Raw genomic sequence first — 24098 nt, forward strand, 5'->3', positions numbered from 1 at the left:
GCTCAGTGTGACAGACAACAGCAGGGGCTGTGCTGCCTGAGGCACACCATACCCCCACCACCACCTCCTTAACCATCTTCCTCTACCCCCACCCACCCACCCCACTTTCCCGAGGGCCAGCAGTAAAGAGCACAGTAATCCCCATCTCTCAACTCACGCCATCCGGTGCTCCCAGTCTAACCAGCCACAATCAGCCAGCCCCTGCTCCACACAATCCAGAGCATCTGATACTGGTTGAATGAGCAGGAAAAAAGGGTTAAACCTAAAGGCTTCTACCTAAACCCACCACTCACAATGCTTTCTCCTCCTCCAGCATGAAACCATCTTCAGTCAAGAGCAAAAAAAAAATTAGTGCACAGAAAAAACTCACTCTTCTTTTTCTCCTCCTCCTCCCAACTCCACCATTCTACATTATGGCATAGTCTCGTGCTTTGCGGGAACCTCAAGGAAATGGGGGAAGGTATTGGAGGTAAGTTGATAGCTGCCACTAAAGACCAGAGAGACCAGAGCTCCATAACTCACCCAAGCCTCTACATGCCATCTAACACGTAGTTTCTATAAGGTAAAGCTAACACACCTAAACCTTCTGTGCTTGTTTTCATGCAATGGGAATTTGAAATACGTGCCTTAAAAGAAAAAAAATAAATAAATCTGAGTTGTGTCCCTGTAAACGTTTTCCAGTGATATAGGGGACCCCAGTTTGTCAGTCTGATCTTGAGTTTAGGAAAATATCCCAAAAATGTTCTTGAAAAAGTCCTGCAGACGCCAAGAAACTGTTGATAAAGGTCTGCTACAAATCATTGGTTGGACTGTGGTAGACATGAGGAGAACCACCAGAGCTCTGAATAAGACCCTCATCTCCTCCGTCCCGCGGAGGTGGACTGTGTGCACCTGGACTAGTGAAGCTAGAAGCTCTGCCTCTGCAGTGGGAAAACTCTGGCGAGCTGAGGTGTGACAAAGGCATGTGTGGCTCTGAGATCACAGAGGATGGCTGCACTTGAAGGGCTGATGAGTTGGCAGCTGGAGGTGGAGTTGAGCTGAGAACAGTTAAGTCCCCTAAATGGAGATCCTGATTTCTGTGTATGAGGGAGTCCACATGGCACACCGCACCATGCTGCTGGGAGATTATGAGGGGGGAGGAAGGTAATGACATGGATGTGTCTGTCCACATGGTTGCAGTCTGAGAGGGGAATGGTGAAGGGTAAGTCTGAGGGGAGGGGGAATGGTGCAGGTATGTGTGGTGTGCGGGGGAGTAGTGTGTGGGGCAAACTACTGCAGGTTGTGGCACTGATGTCATGAGGGTTTCCATGAGCTGAGCCATTCTCTTCATGACCTGCCCCAGGTCAGCCACTTCTCTCCGAAGGGTGCTCACCTGCAGACATAAACAAGACTCGAGACAGTCTGCCTTTAACAATGGTTGGCATAAATAATTCAAGGCACTTAGCAAAGTATTAAGAAAAAAAATGTAGTTAGTGTCATGTGGGTACCAATGTTAAGCAGTCTTTTTTACAGCAGGCTTGTAATGTATTTCAAGACCCTATATGGTAGTTTTCACTGTAATTTTCAATTCCTGTCCTGAGGAATTTATAGAAAATGCACACAATAAAGTGCAATTTTATCCCACTCTTTACTCTCTTTACACTGTATGCTAATTTGTAACACTCCTGTTGCTGCTGCTTCAAACTAAATGCATTCAAATGCAAAAAAAAAAAACAAAACAAAAAAAAATACAAATAAAAATAAAAACGAAACACAATTAGACAACCATTTAAGCTGTTTTTTTCAGTGGATCATTTTGTTAGACTTTGCAGGAGAGCAGCACAATAACGAGGCTCCACAGTGAGCTGTGAAATGAAGAGCTGCATACCAAACAAACCACACACCTCACACTCTGCACCAAGGTACCAAACTTCATAGGGCCATGCTGCTGAAAACGAATCACAGCCTCTGCCTCACGAAACCCGAACATGGCTGCAAGTCATTACAACTGACTTTAAACAATGTTTATTTGGCTGTGCTGTAAACAAATACACCACTAGCTATACTGGTTTTGTTGGGCCAGTACAGATACTGGTGTTTTTCACCCACACTGGGTGAGACAGATATGGCCTGGAGAGGTTGACAGGTCACTGTGGGGGCAAAGAGACAGACAACTATGCATAGTCACATCCACGCATCCAGATCATTTCCTGCTAACTAGCGCTAAGTAACAGACTAATCCTAATACTAGAATTTTAATCACCAAAACTGAAGCACCAACTTCTTGTACAGGCAGTACAACACAGCGAGCCAAATGATTCTATTAAAATGCCCCAAAAGCCACAAACCAGCACCAACACCATACAGAGGTCCAGTTCAGCAAATCCATGCTGAATTGTTATGAAAGGAGATTATTAGCTACATAACCCAAAAACTTTATTTTTACCAGGCTGTGAGTATCACATCCAAGTCACCCACATGAAACTGATTTTGCTGACAATATAATGCAAATTTTCGAGGATAATCAAGAACAAAAAGCCACGGGTTATGAATTAGTTTTTTTCAGGTGAGTCCTTTCAGGTCAAAATATCTGTTTCACGCCTGCCGTTTCACATGTAACTTCAAGCTGCTATAATTGGCCATTACACTGATGGGGGGGGGCTGCTGATTAGTAGATCTCCGCACGTAGCGTGTCCACAGAAGGCACGACCATGAAACGATGCCAACGCGCCATCTGCTTCTGCCAGTCAAAGCACTCATGACCATTCATCAGGCCAATCATGCACGCCAGCGCAACTGGATGCACATCAGCCCCCAGCGGGACACACAACTCCAGGTGGGAACTGCTTACCGGTCGCTGCGTGAATATGTCAAGAGGTGATGAGGATGAGCACTCAAGTATATTGTGATCACGACAGACCTAATCAGGCCGGGAGCTTCCATTTCCTCTCTCAGCTCACATCTTTATGTTGATATATGCCTAAGCAAATGCTGTCCAAAGCGATGATCTGACTTAGATGTTTTAAAGGTTGTTAAACTTTCATCTACCATCATGAAACCCTGATAAAATCATAGTTTTGCTTTTAACAGAGAAATATATTCCGGGTTCTTCAATAGCTCCCTCTCACAAGTGGCCAGCAAAACCCTGCCTCTAAACTCTGACTCCGATAAAAATAGAAAAGCCGAGAGTGGCGGTCCAGTCCAATCTGACACGCTGTCAACGTGATTCTAGTACTCCCACGTCAGAGACGGCCGTCTGTGGAGACGGTCAGAGAAAACAGCAGCAATGCAGCGACAGGTACCCTCAAAATCAGTAAGAGCATAGTTAGACCAAACAAAGCTGGCGTGTACTGATCCACCAGAGTTCTAAAAAATACCCGACTATGAACAAGTGTTGAGTTGTAGCGCTGCAGTGCATAAATATAATAATCCAACATATTAAGCAACAGCAGGAAATTGCATGAACACTGAAATCCTGATTGCTCACTGGGCCACCCGGGAGCTCATGCAATGAATAAATTCATAAAGCTTTTCTTTGCATACTGTTTGGCTTGTTGCATATATATATATATATATATATATATATATATATTAATATATATATATATTAATTTAAAGCAGTATTAATTAAATTTCTTCAAAATCAAAACTTTAATACTATGCGGTTTAAAACGTCTGCTGCTTTCGTGTCTTAGCTTCAAGTGCTTGATTTTTTTTTTTTTGTTTGTTTCTTACTGTTCATTGCCAAAAGTGGGTCACTGCTGCTGAGCAGGCACGTCTATTGTGCTGTTTCGTGCCTTTCCAGCAGCCTCTTTTAGTAATTATACATCTAATTACTCAAGCTGTTCAGGTAATGCTCTCATTACGCCTGCTCTCCTATGTACATGTGGATTTAGTTGGCATAGTACAGAGGTCACCGTGTTAGGCCTCATTTCAATTTTAATTCCTCCCACTGGATAAAAACTGTCACAGTCAAGGCAACAAGTCGAAGGGCAAACGTAAGAGGCCAGAGAGCAATTCGCTGCTGTTTTATAGCAGCGACAACAGAATTTGTAGTTCATTAAATGGTGAGACTTTTGTGAGACTTTTGTGAGATTTTTTTTGACTTTTGTGTGTTTTAGGCCTGAATAATGAAATACGCCTTGAATTTAATCTTGTAATTCCTTGGTTCGGATGGCCTTATCGCGTGTTGAAAATTAAAGTTCATGCTTTATTATTCAGAAGTAATGTCTCCTTTGAACCAAAGCATGAACGAGAAGTAAACATTACCCCCTGAGTTTACTGTCTCAACAGAGACTTCCTCTGATTTTGATTAAAAATTATGAAATTGGGTATCTTACTAATGTCGAATAAATGGGCTAGTGCCAGCATAACTTAAAATCATTGTTGTTTCTTTTTTGTCTATAAATCCTCTTTTTGTTTGTTTGTTTGTTTGGATACTGCATGCATCCTAGAACATGCAAGGCCTTCATTTGTCATGCTTTTGTGGGGCTTTTGTGTGTGTGTTTACATGGGGAGCTGATAGGGTTCATATCAAACACTCCTTTTCATCTCCTATGGTGATCGCTGTGAATAGATCCAAGTGTGGATTAACAGCCTACAAGACCATGCTGAGGTCCTTCCTGTTAACCACTGGTCACCCACAGAGACAGGAGGCACAGATCCAGTGTGTATAGCTGTGAAAGGGCTGTGCCTTTATCTTTCACAATCCTCTCATTTATATTTTTTTCTTTACTTATGCTTTACACCCATCAAGTGTATACTGACAAAAAAAAAAAAAAAAAAAAAAAAGGGAGGATCTCTTTTCTTTCTTTCTTTTTTTAAATTTATTTTGTAAATTTTGCTCAGTGTTTTTCTTCTCTTCATGTCGCTTTTTCTCTCTACCTCAGTCAGGCCATATGATACACAGTAAGGCTTAACAAGAGGAGGCAAACACTCCTCCTCACCTGCCAAGGGGTCTAATGTCAATTTAGCCGCCCGCCAATCAAAACCATAGGACACTGCACGACAGTCTGTTTGTGTATGTGTGGACATTTTAATTTTCATATATGACCATCTATGGCATATCTACTATATGTTAATGTGAAAAAACAAAAAAAGAGGAAGATTAAGAGAATGGAAATACTAAGAAGACAAAGAATGGGTATTTGTTTATCTTTTTGCTTCATTACATCCCTTGGTCCCTTTCATCTGTCTTGTGCCTGACATGCTGATACAGCCATATGGTTTGTGCTTACCTGAGCCCACCTATCTCTCTCTCAGTCATGTTTCCATGAGCACATTAACTTAATTCCTGAAAAAAAATTACTCTAACCATAACCAGCTTCTCCTAATTCTTGCTCTTACCCTAAACCAAGTCTTTGACTTAAAATTGAATAATTTAAATTGTGCGAACTTGCTTCTTGTAAGTGAAAAGGCAACAAGCTCCCTATAAGCGCACACAAAATCCCACCTGTTGGTCGAGGTGTCGCAGTTGTCCTCTGGTCTCCTCTGCTTTAGCTGCTATTTCTGCTGTGCTGATGTGCAGCATATCTGTAACAAATAAGACACTAATAATTCCCTTCAATCAAGCCCCTCTGTACATCCCACAGTTGATTGCACTGACAGCCATTAAACATCCTGCCTACAAAGTAGGGTTTTGCATGTGAAGAATTTTCTCTGGGACTATGAATGGCATTAGTTCATATCTGTGAGGTTTGCTGCACGAAGAGAAGACCTGTGGTAGATGCTGAGGTACTGGTTGGTCCACTGACATGGTGACCTTGGCTGGTAGAGAAGCAGAAGGTCAGGGAACTCTCTGTCCCCTCACTGTCTTCAGTACCATCCACTATCCTGCAGAGAGAGGTGTGTGTATGGAGCAAATTAATATTCTGAAACAACATTTATGATATTAATGAACAATGACACTACATCATGTACACATTTGGGTTTTTTTGTCATGGTGATTCCCACTAAAGCATTTTTAGGCCAGATATCTAAGATCATGTATTTAAAATTATGCATTTAAAACACCAACCCATGCTCAACTGATTCCCTTCAACAGTTCTGTCAGTTCATGTTAGCTGAAGCTAACATGAACTGACAATAAACTCCACCATCATCTGACAATCAGGAAAAGAAAGGCAGCTGGAATTTTTTTTTATTTGTTTATTACATGAATGCCTTTTGGCAAATGAATCATATGAGTCCTACTTAAGCTCCTCTAGCCTTCCCACAGTTGCTGTGAATCTGCAAGCCGCTTTGCAACCCACCTCCATGCCAGTTCTTCTTTTTAAGTCATGTTTGACTTAATTAATGCCACATCTTATGTCACTTCTGTCTGCTCTCTTCTTTAATGGGGTCTTGCTGCTGCTTCCTGAGGCCTGCTTTTCATGTGTATGTGTGTAGGCATGGGGAGGTCCCACATCAGAGGCATGTTGATATAAATTAATGCAGTTGGAAATAATCTTCTTTTGATTCTTCCTTCTTTCCTTAACAATTCATTCTTCTCCGTGTCATGCACAGCTTACCAAACAAACAAATGCCTACTATACAGGCATGTGAAAAAGAAAGTTTTCACAGGACTCTGTGCATTGCTGTGAAAAACTAAGTGCACCCCATGCTTCAATATCTGCAGAACCACTTTTAACAACAATAACTGGAAGTGATCATTTTCTGTATGACTTTATCAGTCTCACATTGTTGTGCAGGAATTTTGGCCCACTTTTCTTTACAAAGTTGCTTCAGTGAGGTTTGTGGGCATTTGTGTATGCACAGCTCTCTTAAGGTCCTGCCACAGCTTTTCAGTCGGGTTGAGGTCTGGACGCAGGTCTGGGTTAAGGTTTGACTGGACCAGTGCAACACTTTGATTCTTTTACAGAAATTCTGTTGCAGATTTGCTGTTGTGCTTGGGCTCAATGTCCTGTTTCATGAGTCAGTTTTAGCCAACCTTTAGCTACCTAAGAGGAGTTCATGGTCAACTCAATGACTGCAGGGTGCTCAAGTCCTGTGGCTGCAAAACAAGCCCAAATCATTACCCCTCCACTGCCTTGATTGACAGTTAGTATGATGTGTTTGTGTTGATATGCTGTTTTTGGTTTTCACCAAACATGGTGCTCATGTTCATTATGGCCAAACATCTCCACTTTGGTCTCATCTATCCAGAGGACATTGTTTGGAAGTCTAAACTGTGCTGCCGTGTTCTTTTTTAAATAGAGGAGGCTTTCTCCTGGCAACCCTTCCAACCAAGCTATACTTATTCAGTCTTTTTCTAATTGTACTGCTGTGAACTTTAACATGCAGAGTCTGACATGCAGCTTGAGGAGTTTGCAATTTCTGTGAGCACTGCATAGTCAAGGTGTGAAACCTTTCTTTTTTCACATGCATGTATACCCTCTGTCATGGTCCAGGGTCTAGGATGCAGTATTTCTGATTTAGATTTTCAAATTCTGTTTTGTTTTTGTCTGTTTCACGGTTTATTGAGTTTTCGCACTTTGATTTCCTAGTTGGTTTTCCTATTTATATATCTAGGCCTTCTTAGCCAGATATCTGAGGTTCTTGGTTATGGTTATTTGTATTTAAACCCTGTTTCCCTATATTTCTCATATTCAGTCCTTGTCTCTGTGTTTGGTCTGTGGTGCCCTGCCTTTAGTCCATCTTGTGTTTATCTTCTGCCTCAGTATCAAGTTCACGTCTTAGTCCTGCTTTCTGACTGTCGTGTTTAGTCATTTCCAGTTTTACTTTGACAGTCCTTTGAGTCATGGGTTTTTTTATACTGTTTATCTTCCTTAGTCTTGTTAGTCAGATTCTGTTCAGCTGTGCTCCCTGGTGAGCCCTAGTTCCCTGATTTCCTGGTCTGTACATATTGTCGCTGTTTTCTTCAGTTCTCGTTTGTTACTTGTCCTGTCTGTTACTGCTGTCATTGCTGCTGTTCTTGTTTATGGCTTCTGCCCGCTGTGTGCTCTCTGTCAGTCTGTATCTTCAGTTAAAGTGAGTTCCTTAGTTTATTCTGCTGGCTCCCATCCATCCATCCCATCCTTTTGACACTCTTGACTCATTTCTAGTTTGTGCCATATGCACTTTTCCAAAAGATAGATAAAAATAGGCATAAGATGCAGTCACAGGGACACAAGCCAAGACAGGGAGTCAGACCAATCAATGGAGAACAAACTCACCTGGGACTGAGGTTGGAAGGATCTAAAGTGTTGAGCGTAATTTCCCGGATCGTCCTCCGAGACCTGCTGGAGATCTGTGCCACGTTCTTCTGGCTGGGTCCGCACAGTGAAGACTTCTCACCAGCGTCCCTGAGGTTCGCTGCTCGCTTCTGCTCCGATGACAAAGATATAGACATGGCCTCATGCTCCTCCAGCTCTGCATCTTCTTCCTCATGTTCCTCCTGTGCCTCTGTGATTGGTGGATAGCCCTGAACCAATTGCCCATTCCTTTTCACCCCTGACTGAAAAAGAAAGAGAGAAAAATCTACAGTGTCACTTTGTGTCATCTGTAGCGTGAGCCTTTATCATTTACACTTTGCTTTAAATACCTAATATGCAAAAACTTGTATTTCACAACATGCTGTGGCACAACATTGCCCTTTCACATTTTTTTTTTATGTATTTTCAAAGTTAATACAATGTGTCTGAAGGACACATTGTTTTTGTTAAGTGCACAAAATGTACTAATGACTTGTAAGTGAAAGGAGCAGCCCACACAGTTGGATAAAAGGTCAGATCAACATTTCAGACTGCAGATGTGACCTTCAGAATAGTAAATGCAACACCTGACATTCATCTCATTGAACACAAGAGCTGTGCCTCTCGTTAGTGGTCTGCAATGAGCCTTCAACTGGGCTCGGTCTGATAAGAACAGAAATAAAGACCACAGTCGCCTACTGAACCATCTTCCTCTGGCAAAAATACCACCAGTGTAAGATTAATGTCTCATTGAGAGGGACAGATTCTTCTGTAGAATATCTGAACAGCTTGGCAGTATATAGAGCATCTTATTGCCTTCTATTCTGGTGCCATCATGATCTAATGACTGCAACTAATTTTGTGCAAAAGTGATCTATTTCGTCCCTCAACCTGTCCACACAAAAAAAAAAAAAAAAAAATCTTACCATCTGATTCATTAAGTCTCAAATAATGATTGTGCCCATTATCAGTGATTGAAGTCTTCCGCTGAGTCACCCAACAAAGTTTCCAGAGCAGAAACATTTCTTTCTGTGAGCTGATTAAAATATCGGGGATGGATATTAACAAATAAGATGAGCTGTTCGGACAAGTCTTTTAAATTAATGGTACCTGTCTGACAGCTGCTTAGTTTCTGTTTGTGAGTGGGAGAATTTGGGTACCTGAGTCTCTTGAGCTGTTGTGGAGAGTCTGGCCTTCACCTGGAAGAAAACCAGAGAGGAAATACGCAGTAAATGAACTGCAGACAAGAGCAATCAACCTGCGATCTTTTTACTGTATAACTCTGGGAGCCATTTCCCAGAGTTATACAGTAAATCATTTTTTAAAGCCAGCACAGAAGAGATGATAATGAAAACTAGTTCACCTTGATACAGTAATACTAAAATGTTAAATGCAGGATAGACACCCCACCACCACCACCCACCCCCAACAAAAGCAATCTCAACATCTCAGCCGCAAAAACACCCCTCTATCTCCTGTCTTCATTTAAAGTCTGCTCAGCCCTGAGATTTGGGCTGCCCTTCTGCACATAAGCCTCACCTAAAAGCCCTGCGGCATGTAGTGTGAGTGTGTGTCTGTGTTAATGATGTGTGCACGTGTAAGTGGGCCAGTGGTGTTTGGGCAGGCGAGACAAAAACACCTGACTGTAATTACAGCAGTTCAGCTTCTCCAAGTCGGCTCGGCTATTTCTCTCTCTCTCTTTCTGCAATTTTAAAGTTTCCCGACCCTGCTTGCTTTCTCGTCTCTAAACTCATCAGTCATTCTCACACATTAGTACAGTGATTCATTTCACAGAGAAATTGGCAAGCGCACATTAATTGCTCCTCTTGCATGGCACTGCTGTGGGTAATACCCAGGCATCATTAATTAGATTTTTTTTAATATGAACAAAAAATAAATAAATAAATAAATCAGGACCTATCAAGGGTGTATGGAGATAATTAAAACAAATGAAAAATGTAATAATTTTCAAATTTGATATTTGCCTTTGGGATACCCAAATCTATTTTGTGTATTTAGTTTATTATTCCATTGCTATTGCTTTGCAGAATCAGCACCCCTAACATATGTCTTCTCGCCATCTTTCTTTCCTTTCTGTAATTTCTTTTTTAGCACGACAATTAAAAACAACCAGTGCATGGGGATGCATATGTAAAAATCTGTTTAAATCAATCTGCTTCCGAAGCACAAGTTAGCTAATTATAGGTGAAATCAATATAACACTACTTGGGTGGACTCACGTGCGCCTCGTGTCCCTCCCTCAGGTTGTACGTGAGGTCCTGCTGGATGTCCTGGACGAAGTGGTGAGAGTATTCAGGGTAGAGGTCCAACACCTCATAGAGTCCTTTCAGGTTGATACACTGCAGGTCACAGTAGGTCAGGGCTTTCACATCTGCATTGGTTTTTATCACCCGGTTATCTAAGGACAGGTTCGCTCCGATCAGGTCACCTTTACCTGCACAGAGACAGAGAGAGGAAGAGAGAGAGATGGTCAGAAAAAAACCTAAGTGACAGCATAATGTACATAATGGTAAAAGGTGTTAAAGGTGCAGACCCTGTCATCTTTAATGCAGACACATCAGATTTCATATCCTCCATTTACTGAAAAGTTTATAAGTTTGGAGGGTGGAGAGGATCTGGAGCAGAGTAAAGCTGAGACATTAAGAGGATTATTTATTTATTCTGGACTCAGCTCAAACTCTATAAGTTATTCTGAATTCTAATTAGCAAGTTAGTCATTATTATGCATCGTATATCTTTCAAAAAGCCACTAAATACTGAGCACTGTGTTGGTTCAGGCAGGGAAGGAAGTCATGCTCGGCCTGGTAAAGCTGAAAACAGCTGATCTCATTGTAAGCCTACACAGGTGACAGCTCAGCTGACACACTTGTGCAAAACCCATTAGTAACTTTGATATAGGGTGCAATATGTAAGAAATCTCAGGCTACCTACAATTGCTGCTGCCTCTGCAAGCTGCTTTGGAATCCACCTCCACCCCGCTCCTCCTTCTCATGTGGTGTCTGACTTAATCAGTGTCATGTGTGTTGTCATTTTCACCTGTTCTGATCTGTACCTGGGGCCTTATTGCTGCTATACCATGACAGAGCCATATACCACCAAATATGAATTACTGTAGATGGCAGATGATCATCTCTCAACCACAGTGGTACTCACTGTACAAGTGGTCCACACTACAATTGTCAAAAGTTTCAATAAATGTATGTACATAACCAATATTCATTTACTTATCCACTGACCGCTATGAATACAAGTACACAGCTTGAGCTTGAGTCTACTTCCTTTAACTAGGACAAGGGAGCCACAGCTGGAGCTAACATGAACTGCCATTAAACTTCACCATCATCTGAAGATCAGGAAAAGAAAGGCAGCTGGAACTTTTTAAAAAAAATTTGTTTATTACATGAATGCCTTTTGCTAATTAATGACTGCCACCAACTCAACAGATGTTAAGAGCACAAAGAGGGAAGACCACAAAGTGAGCACTTTATTCAGGGGAAGACGTAAAGCTTGAGATAATACTGTTTAAAAGCTAAACACTAATGGCCAAGTGATACAAAACAGGAGCGGGTTTAATAAGAGAGAGAATAAACAGAATATTGCTGCGTTGTTTTCGTCTATAATTATTATTTATAAATCACTCCCACTGCTTTTAGTCAGTTTTACAGTTTGGGTGAAGTGGCTGTGACAGCTGTTCCTCTCCATACAGGATGAAGATAAGTGCCCCTTTAGAGTTAATATCCCTTAAGTAGAGATAAATTATTCATTACGGTCATTTCATGGCGTGAACGTGGCTAAATTACACCACAGCTGATGGAGTGGCAGTCATGACTGTTCTTGTTCTCCCTCTCTGTCGCTTTCTCAGCCCACTCCTTCTCACTCTGGTTATTACTGCTTTCCTCTTTCTTTCATTCCCTCTGTTTCTAGATATCTTACTGGTCCAGCTATCTCAAAACCCTTTGTAAGCATCCTTTCTTTCTTTTCCATCCGCTCCATTCATTCCTCTCCATTCCCTTCTTTCTTTTGTTCTTTCTTTTACTTTACTTTCGTCAATTCTTGTTTTCTGCCTAGTATTTTCTGTCCTGGTAGTCAACTACTCTGTTTCCCTTCTATTTTATTCTTTACATTTTCTCTTATCTTTTCTTTTCATTCTGGTTTTTGTTTCCATCCCTTCATTTTCTTGCTTTCTTTCTCCCCATCTACACCTTTCTTTCCTGTTTTATTTCTTACTGTCTTCTTTACTTCTCTCTTACTTGTTTTGTATCTTTTTTTTTCCAAGTTTTCTTTCCTCCCTGTGTTTTGTTCCTGCCACCTTTCCTTACTTTCCTTCCCATTTCCATTTCTTTATCCTCATCTTCCTTTTCAACTCCCTGTATTCTTCTCCTCCATCTCCTTTTTGCCTTCTAACCCTTTCATCTGCTGTTTTACTTCTATCTGTGCTTCTTTCAGGTCACTCTTTCCCCTTTTCCTCTTACTGTGTTCTTTAAATTTTTGATCCCTTCTTCCATACATTCCTTCCTTTCTCCCTTCCCTTTCCTTCCTTCACTCTGAAACTCAGCGTGGCTGATTTTCACTCTCATCACTTTTCTCACCCCCCTCCTTCTCTTCTCATTTCCTCCTCTCACCCACCCCATGGCCCATTTGTTCTGTTCCATTCTTTTTCATTTACTTCCTCTTATTTGACTCCTCTTGTTTTACACTCTTCGTGCTTCCCTTTTTGCCCTCCCTCTTTCAGCGCACATTCTCTCCATCATCCCGAAGTTTCTGCTCATCCTCTCACTCTTTCTGGTTTGTACCTGCTGTCTGTTTTGTGGTACTGAACTGTGGCTACAGATTTGTGGTGCAACAAGGAAGTGGGGGACAGAGAGAGTGAGAGACACATGCTGGGTGAGAGAAGCTTTTTTTTTTTTTTTTTTTCCTTCAGACACTCAAAGTCAACCTGACCTTCTGCACACAAGCACAGAGACAATGCTCTCCGCCTGTCAAGCCTACACACACATATGCACCCACCCACACACAAACACATGCCATTCAGCTGAAAACAGCAGAAAACAATTCCGCCTACTCGATACACACAAACAGGCAAACACACAGAAACCCTTTTTTTTTAAACAGGAGAACAGGCGTGCAGGTGTTGGATCTGCAAAGAAGTAGATGCAAACACAAAGACAAACAGAGGGAAAACATGACAGACGGAGTTTCTTGAACTGTCTGATTCACTTCTATTCTCTGTCACACACACTTGTGACAGATAGAGTGTCTTCATCTGTCACGGAGGTCAGAAAGCAAAAAGGCAGTGAGGTCACCCAGGACAAGAGGTTGCGATGCACAGCAGATGTGCGTGGTTGCAGATACAGCTCGAGTGACTCTACATCTCATCTACATCGACACTTCTTCTGCACACAGAAATGAGGATGGGATTTCTGGTGAGTTCATGAACGTCAAGAAATCTCCATCATGCAAAAGCATGCACAAAGCTGAACATGATGTATATTTTTTAACTTATTTAAAGGAGTATTTTGGGAAAAAATAATGAATGGTGGAGAAGTTGAATGATTACCCATATAGCCATAACAGTTTAATGTGTTAAAGAGGTGCTAGTAGCAGATTTTTCTGGCCCTTTTTTTCTTTTATCTTCATGTCACTCTTTCCTATTACTGTGTTTTTGGCACTGGTATTAATAGTGGCAATGAAGATACAGACAGGAAATGTGGGTGGAGAGAGAGAGAGTAGGTTTGCCATGTAATCTGTCTCTAGTCCTTATGCTAATGTTATCCATCTTCTCTAAAACTTTATATTTAGGTACACATATTCACCATCTCTCAGCTGTTTATTAACATGCATATCAGTTGCTTACTGTTTCTTTATTAGTCATTGTAAAACACTTATTTATACTTTATTCTGCACAGCTGTGTTTTACTCTACCAGCATTAACTAACCATTTTCCCTCAGAAATTTACCTAACTGCTTCTTGACCTAACTTTACCTAACTGGTTTGCTTAGTCTGGGCCTTATAAGGTGGTATTATCAGTAGAACAACCATTCTTTAATAAACAAAGTAAAGGATGTACAATCTCATTGTACATCCTGTATAATGACAATAAAGGCATTCTATTCTATTCTATATGATCTATTTTCAAGTAAAACACAAAACAATATGTGCTATTAATGTAAAAAAAACTCCATCTAATTAAGACTACCCATAGAGAGGCCGTCATCATAACTAGATCACTTGTAGTTTGACATGTTTTGATGGACTGTATGGACTATTTCGATAGAGATCTGCCTATTAAGGTGATTATGAGATACATGCAATATGCGAGATGCTCTTACTCAGGCAAGTGTTAATGAAATAATAAGGAGAAAGAGACTTTGCCCTGCATCTCGAAGTTTACTAATGTGAAATGCACCTTCAGAAATATGAATTGTCTGAAGCACACATTTCTCCATTTTATTCTGCTGCTGGCTGTGATGGCTTTTATCTTTACCAAGCTTTATTTTCCTTTATGCTTCTTTTTAATCAGTTTCATCTACTTTTTCTTTCATTTGAATTTCACCTAATCACTTCTGCAGTATAAACAGAGCAATCCTTTTGATGAAAAAAATTATTATTATTATAATTTTATGAACAAAGACATACCAATATTTTTTTTGGGTTCGAGCTGACTTGCAGCTTTTGCGATCTCATTCGCTCACTAATGAGAAGCCAGTTTCTATTTTAGCATAGTGCTTCTTTTGGAATTGCTGAATCGGGGGAACCACATACTGAAATAGACCTTTTATGATTTTTTTTTCTGTTTCTGTTGTAGAAAACACAGAAGCCAGTTCTGGCTTCAGATGCTACAATTAGCTGCTGCTTTAGCAAATCAAACACTAATTTAAAACTGAAAATGAAAATGCAAATAAATTTGGCCTGGGGTGTCACATCGTGACCAGTATCATGAAGCAATGAGGAACTGGGCTGAACTGAAGAGCAGAAGGAACTAAAATGACCAAACTCTGTGAACTGGACTGATTAAATCTGCTAGATTCAACTGGACAGCACAGATCAAACCTGACAGAAGACTGAATTACAGTGCTGTGGAATAGATTTACTGAATGCTCAGCTGGACATCACTGGCCTGTAATAGTTTAGCCTGTATGGAATTGAACAATTATGGCTCAAATGGATCACTGGTATTTGATATAAAACAATCGGCAAAGGTTGAATGTCTCTTTCATCATCTGCCAGTCAGCTCTGCTCATCCTCAGTGAACTTGCAGATATTCTTCAATGCATCACTAAAACATGCATCCCAGCTTAAAGAAGAATGCATCTCTTCCATATTTAGCTCACAGGTTGAGCAGGTAACCAGATGCCGGAGAGTTATTTAGTATTGTTGCTGACCATGTCCATCCCTGTATGACCACAGTGTACCCATCTTCTGATGGCTGCTTCCAGCAGGACAATACGCCATGTCATAAAGTTAAAATCATCTCAAACTGGCTTCTTGAGCATGAGAATGATTTCATTGCACTTAAATGGCCTCCACAGTCACCAGATCTCAATCCAGTAGAGCGCCGTTGGGATGTGGTGGAACAGGAGATTCACATCACGGATGTGTAGCCAACAAATCTGCAGCAACTGTGTGATACTATTATGTTAATATGGCCCAAAATGTGTGAGAAATCTCTGCTGAGGCCGAGGAGTGTAACTAGAGGTGGCTCTTAATGAGAGCTTAATAATAATTCACTGAAAATGAGCAATAGCCTCTAGGACAGTGTAATCCTCCTATTTTAAATCAATTAGCCCATTTTACAGACTAGCTTTAACAAAATGTGCCACACAGAGCTTTGTTATTAAGCTTGCTGCTGGGAGTTTCTTTGTTAAAATAAATAATCCCAGTAACGAAAGATTCTCACTCCATCTTCCCGTCCCCAAGCCCTTTTCCTCCTCCCTTATATCATACCCAGAATGGCCAGCACCATGCCATCTTTCAGCACTTCCATGGACCCTGAGCAGACGAAGAAGATGGCCTGGAGAGCGTCACCCTGTCGGAGGAGGTACTCTCCCGGAGCACAGAAGGAGGTCTTGATGTGCAGTGACAGGGAGCGCAGGCAGCCGCGACTGGCAGAGGCAAACAGCGACAGCTCCAGGATCTCCTTGTTAAGGTGCATGGTGATGTCAGATCGCAGCTCATCTGGGAAGTCCTTCAGCAGCTGTGGAGATGGAAGGGAGAAAGGCAGAGAATGAAAACTAGAAAGCAGGGGAAGAATGTGAGCAGCATGACAGCTGTGATCCTGAGAAAAAAAAAAAAAACATATGCCTAAAGTAAAAAGATACTGGGCACGCAAATCAAAGTACTTACGGACTAGTACTTACTTTTATACAACAGTACTAACCAGCACAACAACTGTGGTTGCTACACAGACAACATACAGTCAGAATCTGAAGAAACCCTGTCAGAGTTTGAAAATAAGAATAAAACATTGCATGCCATCTATCTGTCCATCCCCTCATCAGGACAAAAATCTGCAGCTCACCGTCACAGATGATCAATGAGTCATCAGAACTAGGCTGATTTTAATCAACAGGCCCATCTATAATTCATCTGTCTGAGTTTCATCATCATCACTCCCTTAACTCCCTGCTCTGTTTTCTGACAGCTGCAGGCACTCACAGCCTAGAGGGACGAGTTACTATTACACTGCTGACTGGTTGCCTCCTTCTCCCTGAGCCTGTCAAGCAAAGGTGTTGTTCACCCTGTTTTACTGTGTGTTTTCTCTAAGCGGTCCTAATCGCACATTTGCACACTTAGCTCTGCTTGCGCATGTTACCTTTCAGTTAATGTTGTCTTCAATATAAAGCCCCTTAAAGAAAACATCTGGTTTTGAAAACCACTGGCCAACCTTGAAACAATGTTTTTGAAACTGAAACCTACTACAGCTCAATCTCAAAAAAGCACAACAGCTGATCCTCTAAATATCACCATACATGCAAAAAAAAAAAAAAAAAAAAAGTTATTTCCTTTCTCTCCCTGTGAGTCAGCACCCAGGGCAATCATGAAGTATTGATTGTGTTTTAACCCCCATGATGAGCCTAAATGTGGCCAACATATGAGGAGTATGTGAACTTTCAGATGAATTATTGATCCCTCTGGGCTGTGCTGTTGTGTATCTAAAATACAAGTGAACAGGCAAAGGAGGAAAAGGGTTACTAACAACTTAAGGGCCTACTGTATGTGATGGTGATGTTGGTCAGTTTAATGCAGATGAATCAGGCTGTCTTCCTTTCGTACCTCATTGCAGTCGATGCCATTGTTGACCGACCAGGTTGTTTGAAAGTACTCCAGCATTCGCTGCTTGAGGCTCTGCGGCAGATGATGGACACGTATGAAGTCCTTGAGGTCTTTGGTTTTGGTGTGGTACTGGGACCAGCGTGAGTACATCCTCTGGATAATGGCTGTCACATTACCAAAGACCAAGGCATGCATCAGTGCTGCAGGTGCAAAGAAGAGGGGGAAAGAGAAAGGAGGAAGGCATGAAGGAGAGTCAGACAGAACATTGATAATGGAGCATACAGCAAGCATGGATGACATATAATGAATAATGTGCTGACACTGGATTGTCAAGTCATGGAACAAAAATAGGTAAACCTTCTGGACTCTTTTCTAGCTCACTGTAAACTCGAATGATCCAAAGTGTAGGAAGAAAAACAGCAGCAGGTGTTTCAATAACAGTTACGAGCGCAGCACAGTAATAGTAGAATAACATGGATTTGCACAAGAGATCGTCTGTCGCTCAAACCAGGTCAGTGGCGCATGGAGAGAAACATCAAGGAACAGTCATCTTCGGTTATATTTTCATGGCCTGAATATATTTAAAAATAAGCAATATGGAATAAACAACATGAATGAGGTCAGTTTTACATCAGCTCTGCCTCCACTTGATTTCTATGATCAAATAAACATCAAACCAAATAAACATATACATGCATATCCTGCAGCTCTGCTCCTCCTACACAGGAGCATCAGGGTCAGGTTTGGCAGGCTCTTATTTGATCGGGATGACAGATACATGTCCTGTCCACCTAAGTGGTGCTGCAGCTGTGTCGCACACTGCCAGACAGGAAAGTGTGACTGCTATGACAGCAATTACTGATTGTGACTTGTATGATTAACCTTAAAACACATGATTTTTGTAACATTAGCACTCTCACTGTCACATGGGTGAAAATCCCCCGAAGGTGTCCTGGAAAGAAAAGTGTGCTTTTAGATTCATTATTGAAAACCAACATTTTATGTTGTATACTCCTGGTAAGGTAATTTAGTCGTATTGTTATTCATGTTTGCACTGAATGATAGAATAAAACATCTCGTTTGGCCTATGTTCTCAAATAAATATGGACAGGTGCTTGGTGCTAGTTTTCATTTTAAGGTAACCCAACAGTGATTGCATGTGTATTTGTATGTGTATGCGTTTGTGTGTGTGTACGTGTGTTGCAAGCACATGGTTATGTGGTGTGTCTGTGAAAGCTACTGCTAGTGCCCCAGGCAGCCAGGGACATTTAGCATTTAGCTGAAGCAGAATTGGGAGTGTCCCCTGGGAAAACCCCCACCACGGTGACCTCTCTTCAGCCCCAAAACACAAACGTAGTGTAACAATCCAGTTTAAACTGGATCAGACCTTCCTGCAGTTGTCAGCCAATGTAATAAAACAGCTTATAACGAAACCAGTGATGGACCAGGATCAGATTTTGTTGATGATCCATCCATCCCGCTTATCCAATTCAGGGTTAGGGTTATTTGTACATGGCAATATAATTCTGCATCCTGTTATCTCAGTGTGATCTCATTATAAATATAAGCTAAAAAAAGCATAATTTCCAAAACAGACATGTACTCCAGTTAATGTGATTTCATGTAAAAGATTTCTCTTGATTGATTGTTTGTTTGTTGATGTACCTCCTATGAGCATGACACAAATGGAGAAGATCTTCTCAGCATCAGTATTGGCTGACACGTTGCCAAAGCCCACGCTGGTGAGACTGCTGAGTGTGAAGTAGAGCGAAGAGATGTAGACACTGCGGATGGGGAGACCACTGCTATTACCAGTCCTGTTAACACCTCCTGTGGGATAGTATGGCAGCTCCAGACGCTTTCCCAGTTCATGGAGCCATCCTGTTTTTAATATAATGTAAACAGTAAACAGATGTTAGACAGACAAATAGTTTTTTCTTCAATTTCATAACACCACTTTCCACAAATTCACCAGCCTTCATGTTGATTGTTTATCTTGAAATTCTATGCAGTAAAGCATGTAAATACAGACTAACCCACCAACACCATTTCATAGTTCCAGAAACTGTGGTTAACTCTCCTCCATGCTACACCCACAACAATAGATTTCACAGTGGAAGCAGATCAGATGCTTGGGAACCAAAACTGTTCCCTGGTCAGTACAATGTGGAGACATACAGCAGATCCCAAGAGTCTCCTGCAGACACTGATGAATGGTAATTGGGTAGAAGCTCCTCATAGCCGCCTCACTTCAATGCTTACTTGAGCATCAGAAATGTATAATTAGGATACAATGCATTAATCCTGCCTCATGTACTGACCTGATATTTCATGACACTGAAATGCAGTAATTGGTGAAAAGAAATCTGCAAGGCTTTCATGACCAACTCAATATTGACCCAGAACCAGTTATGAAGATGCAAGATCGAGGTAATTGTGAGGGGCACAGCTCATCGATATTAAACAAAAATCATCCCAAGGGGCCTAATTATACATAAATGACCTAAGGGCTGATGGGGAAGCCTAAAAGCCTCATCTTTAATTATGAGAAGAATAAACCCATTTGCAATGATTTTACTATACACACAACCAAAGAGGCCCCCCACCCCCAACACACACACACACGCACCAATATCACAGCACTCTTAGGAAACAATGAAATCACTGAGGAAATTATAAACTCAAATTAGCTGCTAAGAGACAGAGCTTACTGATACATACAGTACTGTCTGTGGTCTCTGTTCCATAATATTACAACACGATGGAATGAATATGGTACATGAATTTTAACAGTGACCTCTAAATGAGATATTATTACCTGTTTCGAAATTACAATTAATCTATGAGGGCCATAACACTATTGCAGGGCTTTATTACCAAATAACAAATCTATAAAAATGAAACATGATTCGTTGTATTGCATCAGAATACTGGCACATTTACCAAGCACCACACATGTAAAAACATATAAAACAAAAATAAAAGCACAGGAAAATTGAGGGATATGGAGCCCCAAGTGCAACATGCAGTATGTGGGATTTATGTGACTAAAAAAAGTATGCCTTTTGTAATACCAGCCTTTATAACCTTTATATGAGCCAAAGGCTTTGAGCCATTTATTGTACAGATTTTTTTCCCATAAAAGTCCAGTGTTTCCTTTATATTGAGTTTGATGAAACTAGATAATGATTCCTTCAGCTAAAACAAGCTAAGGCTGTTTTTCAGACCCACAGTTGCCACCAAGGTCCGTTTTCCATTACCATCTTGTAACAAAGTTGATAACAAATCTCTGCAGGCACATTTCACATTACACACAACTCTTACCACAGTAGTAGGTAGCTGGAATAGTTATTAAGTTATTTATTTATTTTATTTCACACGGCTGCAAAAGTTGGTATTATAATGAATTCAATTATCTCTTGGGACAAAACACAGCAACAAATCTGGGGGTTTTTTTGGGGGGGGGTGGCCTTTTCTGGTTCTCTGCAATATTCTAACTATATTTGTGGTGAATCAGCAGACCTTCAATGTCTTTCTAAGAAGGATAGGGGATGGGGAGATCATATTACATTTTCCAGTAACACTAATCCAAGCACCAACAGTGCCTGAAGATGCTACAACTGATACTGGCAAAGTGCCCAGTAGCAGCCCTGCTAAGCTGAAAGAAATGAATATGGAGCTCAGTACAATTCACTGTTTATTTTAACATCATAGGAGTTCCAAGAAAGAGCACTACAGATGCCATGTTTGCTTTGAGACTGTTGATGGAAAAGCATGGAGAAGGTCAGAAGGAGCTCCACTTTGTCTTTGTCTTTGTGGATCTAGAGAAAGTGCTAAGAGAGGATCTGTGGTACTGCATAAGTCAGGAGTGGCAGAGAAATATGTGAGCATGGTGCAGGACATGCAAGAGGACAGTGAGACAGTGGTGAGGTGTGTGGTAGGAGTGACAGATGGGTTCAAGGTGGGGGTAGGATTACATCAGGGATCTGCTTTGAGCACCTTCTTGTTTGCAGTGATCATGGACAGGTTGACATATGAGGTTAGCCAGGACTCTCCGTGGATTATGATGTTTGCAGACGGCATTGTGATCTGTAGTGAGAGTAGGGAGCAGGTGGAATAGAACCTGGAGAGGTGGAGGTATGCACTGGAGAGAAGAGGAATGAAAGTCAGTAGAAGCAGGTGTGTGAATGAGAGGGAGATAGGTATAACAGTGGAGCTGCGAGGAATAGAGATAGTGAAGGTGGATGAGTTGAAATATCTAAGCAATGGACAGTGCACAAAAGAGGTGAAGAAGGCACTAACAAAAACACAAGAGGTGGACTTTGTATTGGCAGAGTTTAAGATGTTTTTCATTGGGAGTGACCAGGATGGACAGGATTAGAAATGAATACATCAGAGGGACAACTCAGTTTGAGCAGTTTGGAGACAAAGTCAGAGAGGTACTGCTGAGATGGTTTGGACATGTGCAGAGGAGGGATAGTGGATATACTGGACAAAGATAGAGCTGCCAGGCAGGAGAAAAAGAGGAAGGCCACAGAGAAGATTCATGGGTGTAGTGAAGGAGGACATGCATAGGGTTAGTGTGACAGGGGAGGATGTTAGGGATCGAGGGAAATGGAGGCATATAATCCACTGTGGATTAAAGGGGGCAGCCAAAAGATGAAGGAGTTTGAAGGTTTGTGTTTGGACCTAGGGTTCCACGTGGCATGATTTTCCCACTACTAACCAATATCCCAGTTGTTTGTGTCCATTTCCTTCTTGCCAATGATGTACCATATGCAGGCCATCCAGTGGGCCAGAAGGGCAAACATGGACATCAGCAAGGTCAGAACCACGGTGCTGTGCTGCGAGTAGCGGTCCATCTTTTGGAGCAGCCTCAGCAGTCGAAGTAAACGCACAGTTTTCAACAGGTGCACCACTGACACCTGTAAGTAAAGAACAATAAACCAAGCAGAATCAATTTTTAGATGCAGACTGTGAAGTCACTGATTACATACAGTACAGTTTTTGTTGTTAAGAACATTTCCACTGAAATGAAGTGGGATTCACACCTTATATCGTTAATTTTTTTTTTGTACTCAAGTGGGCAAGCACACACTTGATCTTCTTTAAAATGGTTCACATTGTCAAATAAATAACACATAAAATTGACATTCTGTAATAAATTTCATCATTTAAATAACTAATTAGAACCCATGCAGGTATTTTAAGGTGGAGCCTGTCGTACTCTAAACTCATCATGTCATCTACAAAGCTCTCTAAGGCCTTTAAAAAAAAAAGGTTGTAAATGCTTGTGAGTCTAGCAAGGGATTAACATTTTATAATGAAAAATACATTTATAAATACGTTTCTTAACTCCAAACTTTTTATGTCTTCTATTCTTTCCCTTCATTCTGTAACACATTAAACTTTGGCCCATGTCTTCTGAGCCCTCCTCTGCCTTGCACCTGCTCCTCAGGCAAACTCCACCAACCGTCTATCATTTGGGATTTGCTGTCATCTGTCCCCACAGGAGATATACACACCAGGTATTATTAAGAAGGATGTAGGACAAAGAGGACATTTGATACATGTTACATGTGTATGTGTCTAGTGAGGAGAGGGAGAAGTGAAAATTGGATAGGAAAGTGGGTCAGAAGTTCTAGTGTAAATGCTGTATATAAAGTCTGGGAGTGGTCAAAGCATCCATTCTTATAAACCACCAACAGCTATCTTTGCTTCCACAAAAAGAAATCTTTTAGTGGTGATATTCTGTTACCTACACCATTTATCAGAGCTTTTAAGCCTTTGATTGAGCAGCTAATGGTATAGCAGACAGACTCTATTTCCTCAATCAGTATACCAGTGGCCTCCCCAAAGATCTTGTTAGAAGTCGTCTTCGCATCAGCCGAGACAGAGGCTACATGAGGGCAAAAACAGGAACATTATGGGGAGGAATTCAAAACCTGTTCTACTTACATGAACGAAGCATTAGAGTGGAATACAGAGGACTCACAAGCTTTACAAACCTTTGCAATATCTCGAGGATTTGTTGAAATGCAGAGAAAGAAAAAAAAAAAGCACTGTCAAAGTACTGCGAAACTTGTCAACATGAAAATGGTAATCATGAAACTTCCTTACAAGGGATTGCGATACTTTGCGTATGAATTTTAGGAGAAGGAAAATATGAGACCTTAAGATCACCCTGCATCTCTTGGAAAAAAAAAGTCTAAAGAAAAATTGGCTAAAGAAAGAAAATATAGTGCTTCTCGCAGCCCTCTCAACAACATAAAAATACTCAGTTTCAAATCTCCCTGTGCTGCAGCAGTTACTCACTTAAGTACTGCAGGTCATATAAAAAAACCCCACAATGACAAGATAAACTTCCTAAAAGAGATTCTGCTTCAGCTGTGCATAACAGGGCCAAATTACCAACACTGCTGAGAAAAATGTACTCCTGCAAGTGCTCTCAGCAGCACCCTAGTGTCCTCCATATTGAGCAAATGGAACAGAGCATCAAGAGAAGAGAGGCACATTAGAATTAAAAAAATACTGTAGTGATGCACTCAAAAGCATGTGGATGCATCAGGGCTGGAGAGGTTATTCCAGTGTAGGCCTTGCATGACTCAGGTAGCATGACATTTTCTGTGCACAATGTTTTATGTCTCAACTAA

General features: G+C 41.1%; 1 protein-coding gene across 1 annotated transcript in view; it reads right to left on the bottom strand.

Moving 5' to 3' along the window:
- Positions 1–790: 790 nt before the first annotated feature.
- kcnh8 (potassium voltage-gated channel, subfamily H (eag-related), member 8) overlaps positions 791–24098 on the bottom strand; it is a 70820-nt gene continuing 47512 nt past the window's right edge. The window contains exons 7-16 of the mRNA XM_030741250.1: positions 22172–22370; positions 19111–19326; positions 17446–17645; positions 16117–16366; positions 10391–10605; positions 9311–9349; positions 8133–8413; positions 5696–5811; positions 5432–5511; positions 791–1372 (exon numbers count right to left, since the gene is read on the bottom strand). Coding sequence (XP_030597110.1) covers positions 791–1372; positions 5432–5511; positions 5696–5811; positions 8133–8413; positions 9311–9349; positions 10391–10605; positions 16117–16366; positions 17446–17645; positions 19111–19326; positions 22172–22370 — 2178 coding nt within the window. The remainder of the gene's footprint in view (positions 1373–5431; positions 5512–5695; positions 5812–8132; positions 8414–9310; positions 9350–10390; positions 10606–16116; positions 16367–17445; positions 17646–19110; positions 19327–22171; positions 22371–24098) is intronic.

Source organism: Archocentrus centrarchus, chromosome 11, assembly GCF_007364275.1.
Source record: "Archocentrus centrarchus isolate MPI-CPG fArcCen1 chromosome 11, fArcCen1, whole genome shotgun sequence".
Taxonomy (NCBI): domain Eukaryota; kingdom Metazoa; phylum Chordata; class Actinopteri; order Cichliformes; family Cichlidae; genus Archocentrus; species Archocentrus centrarchus.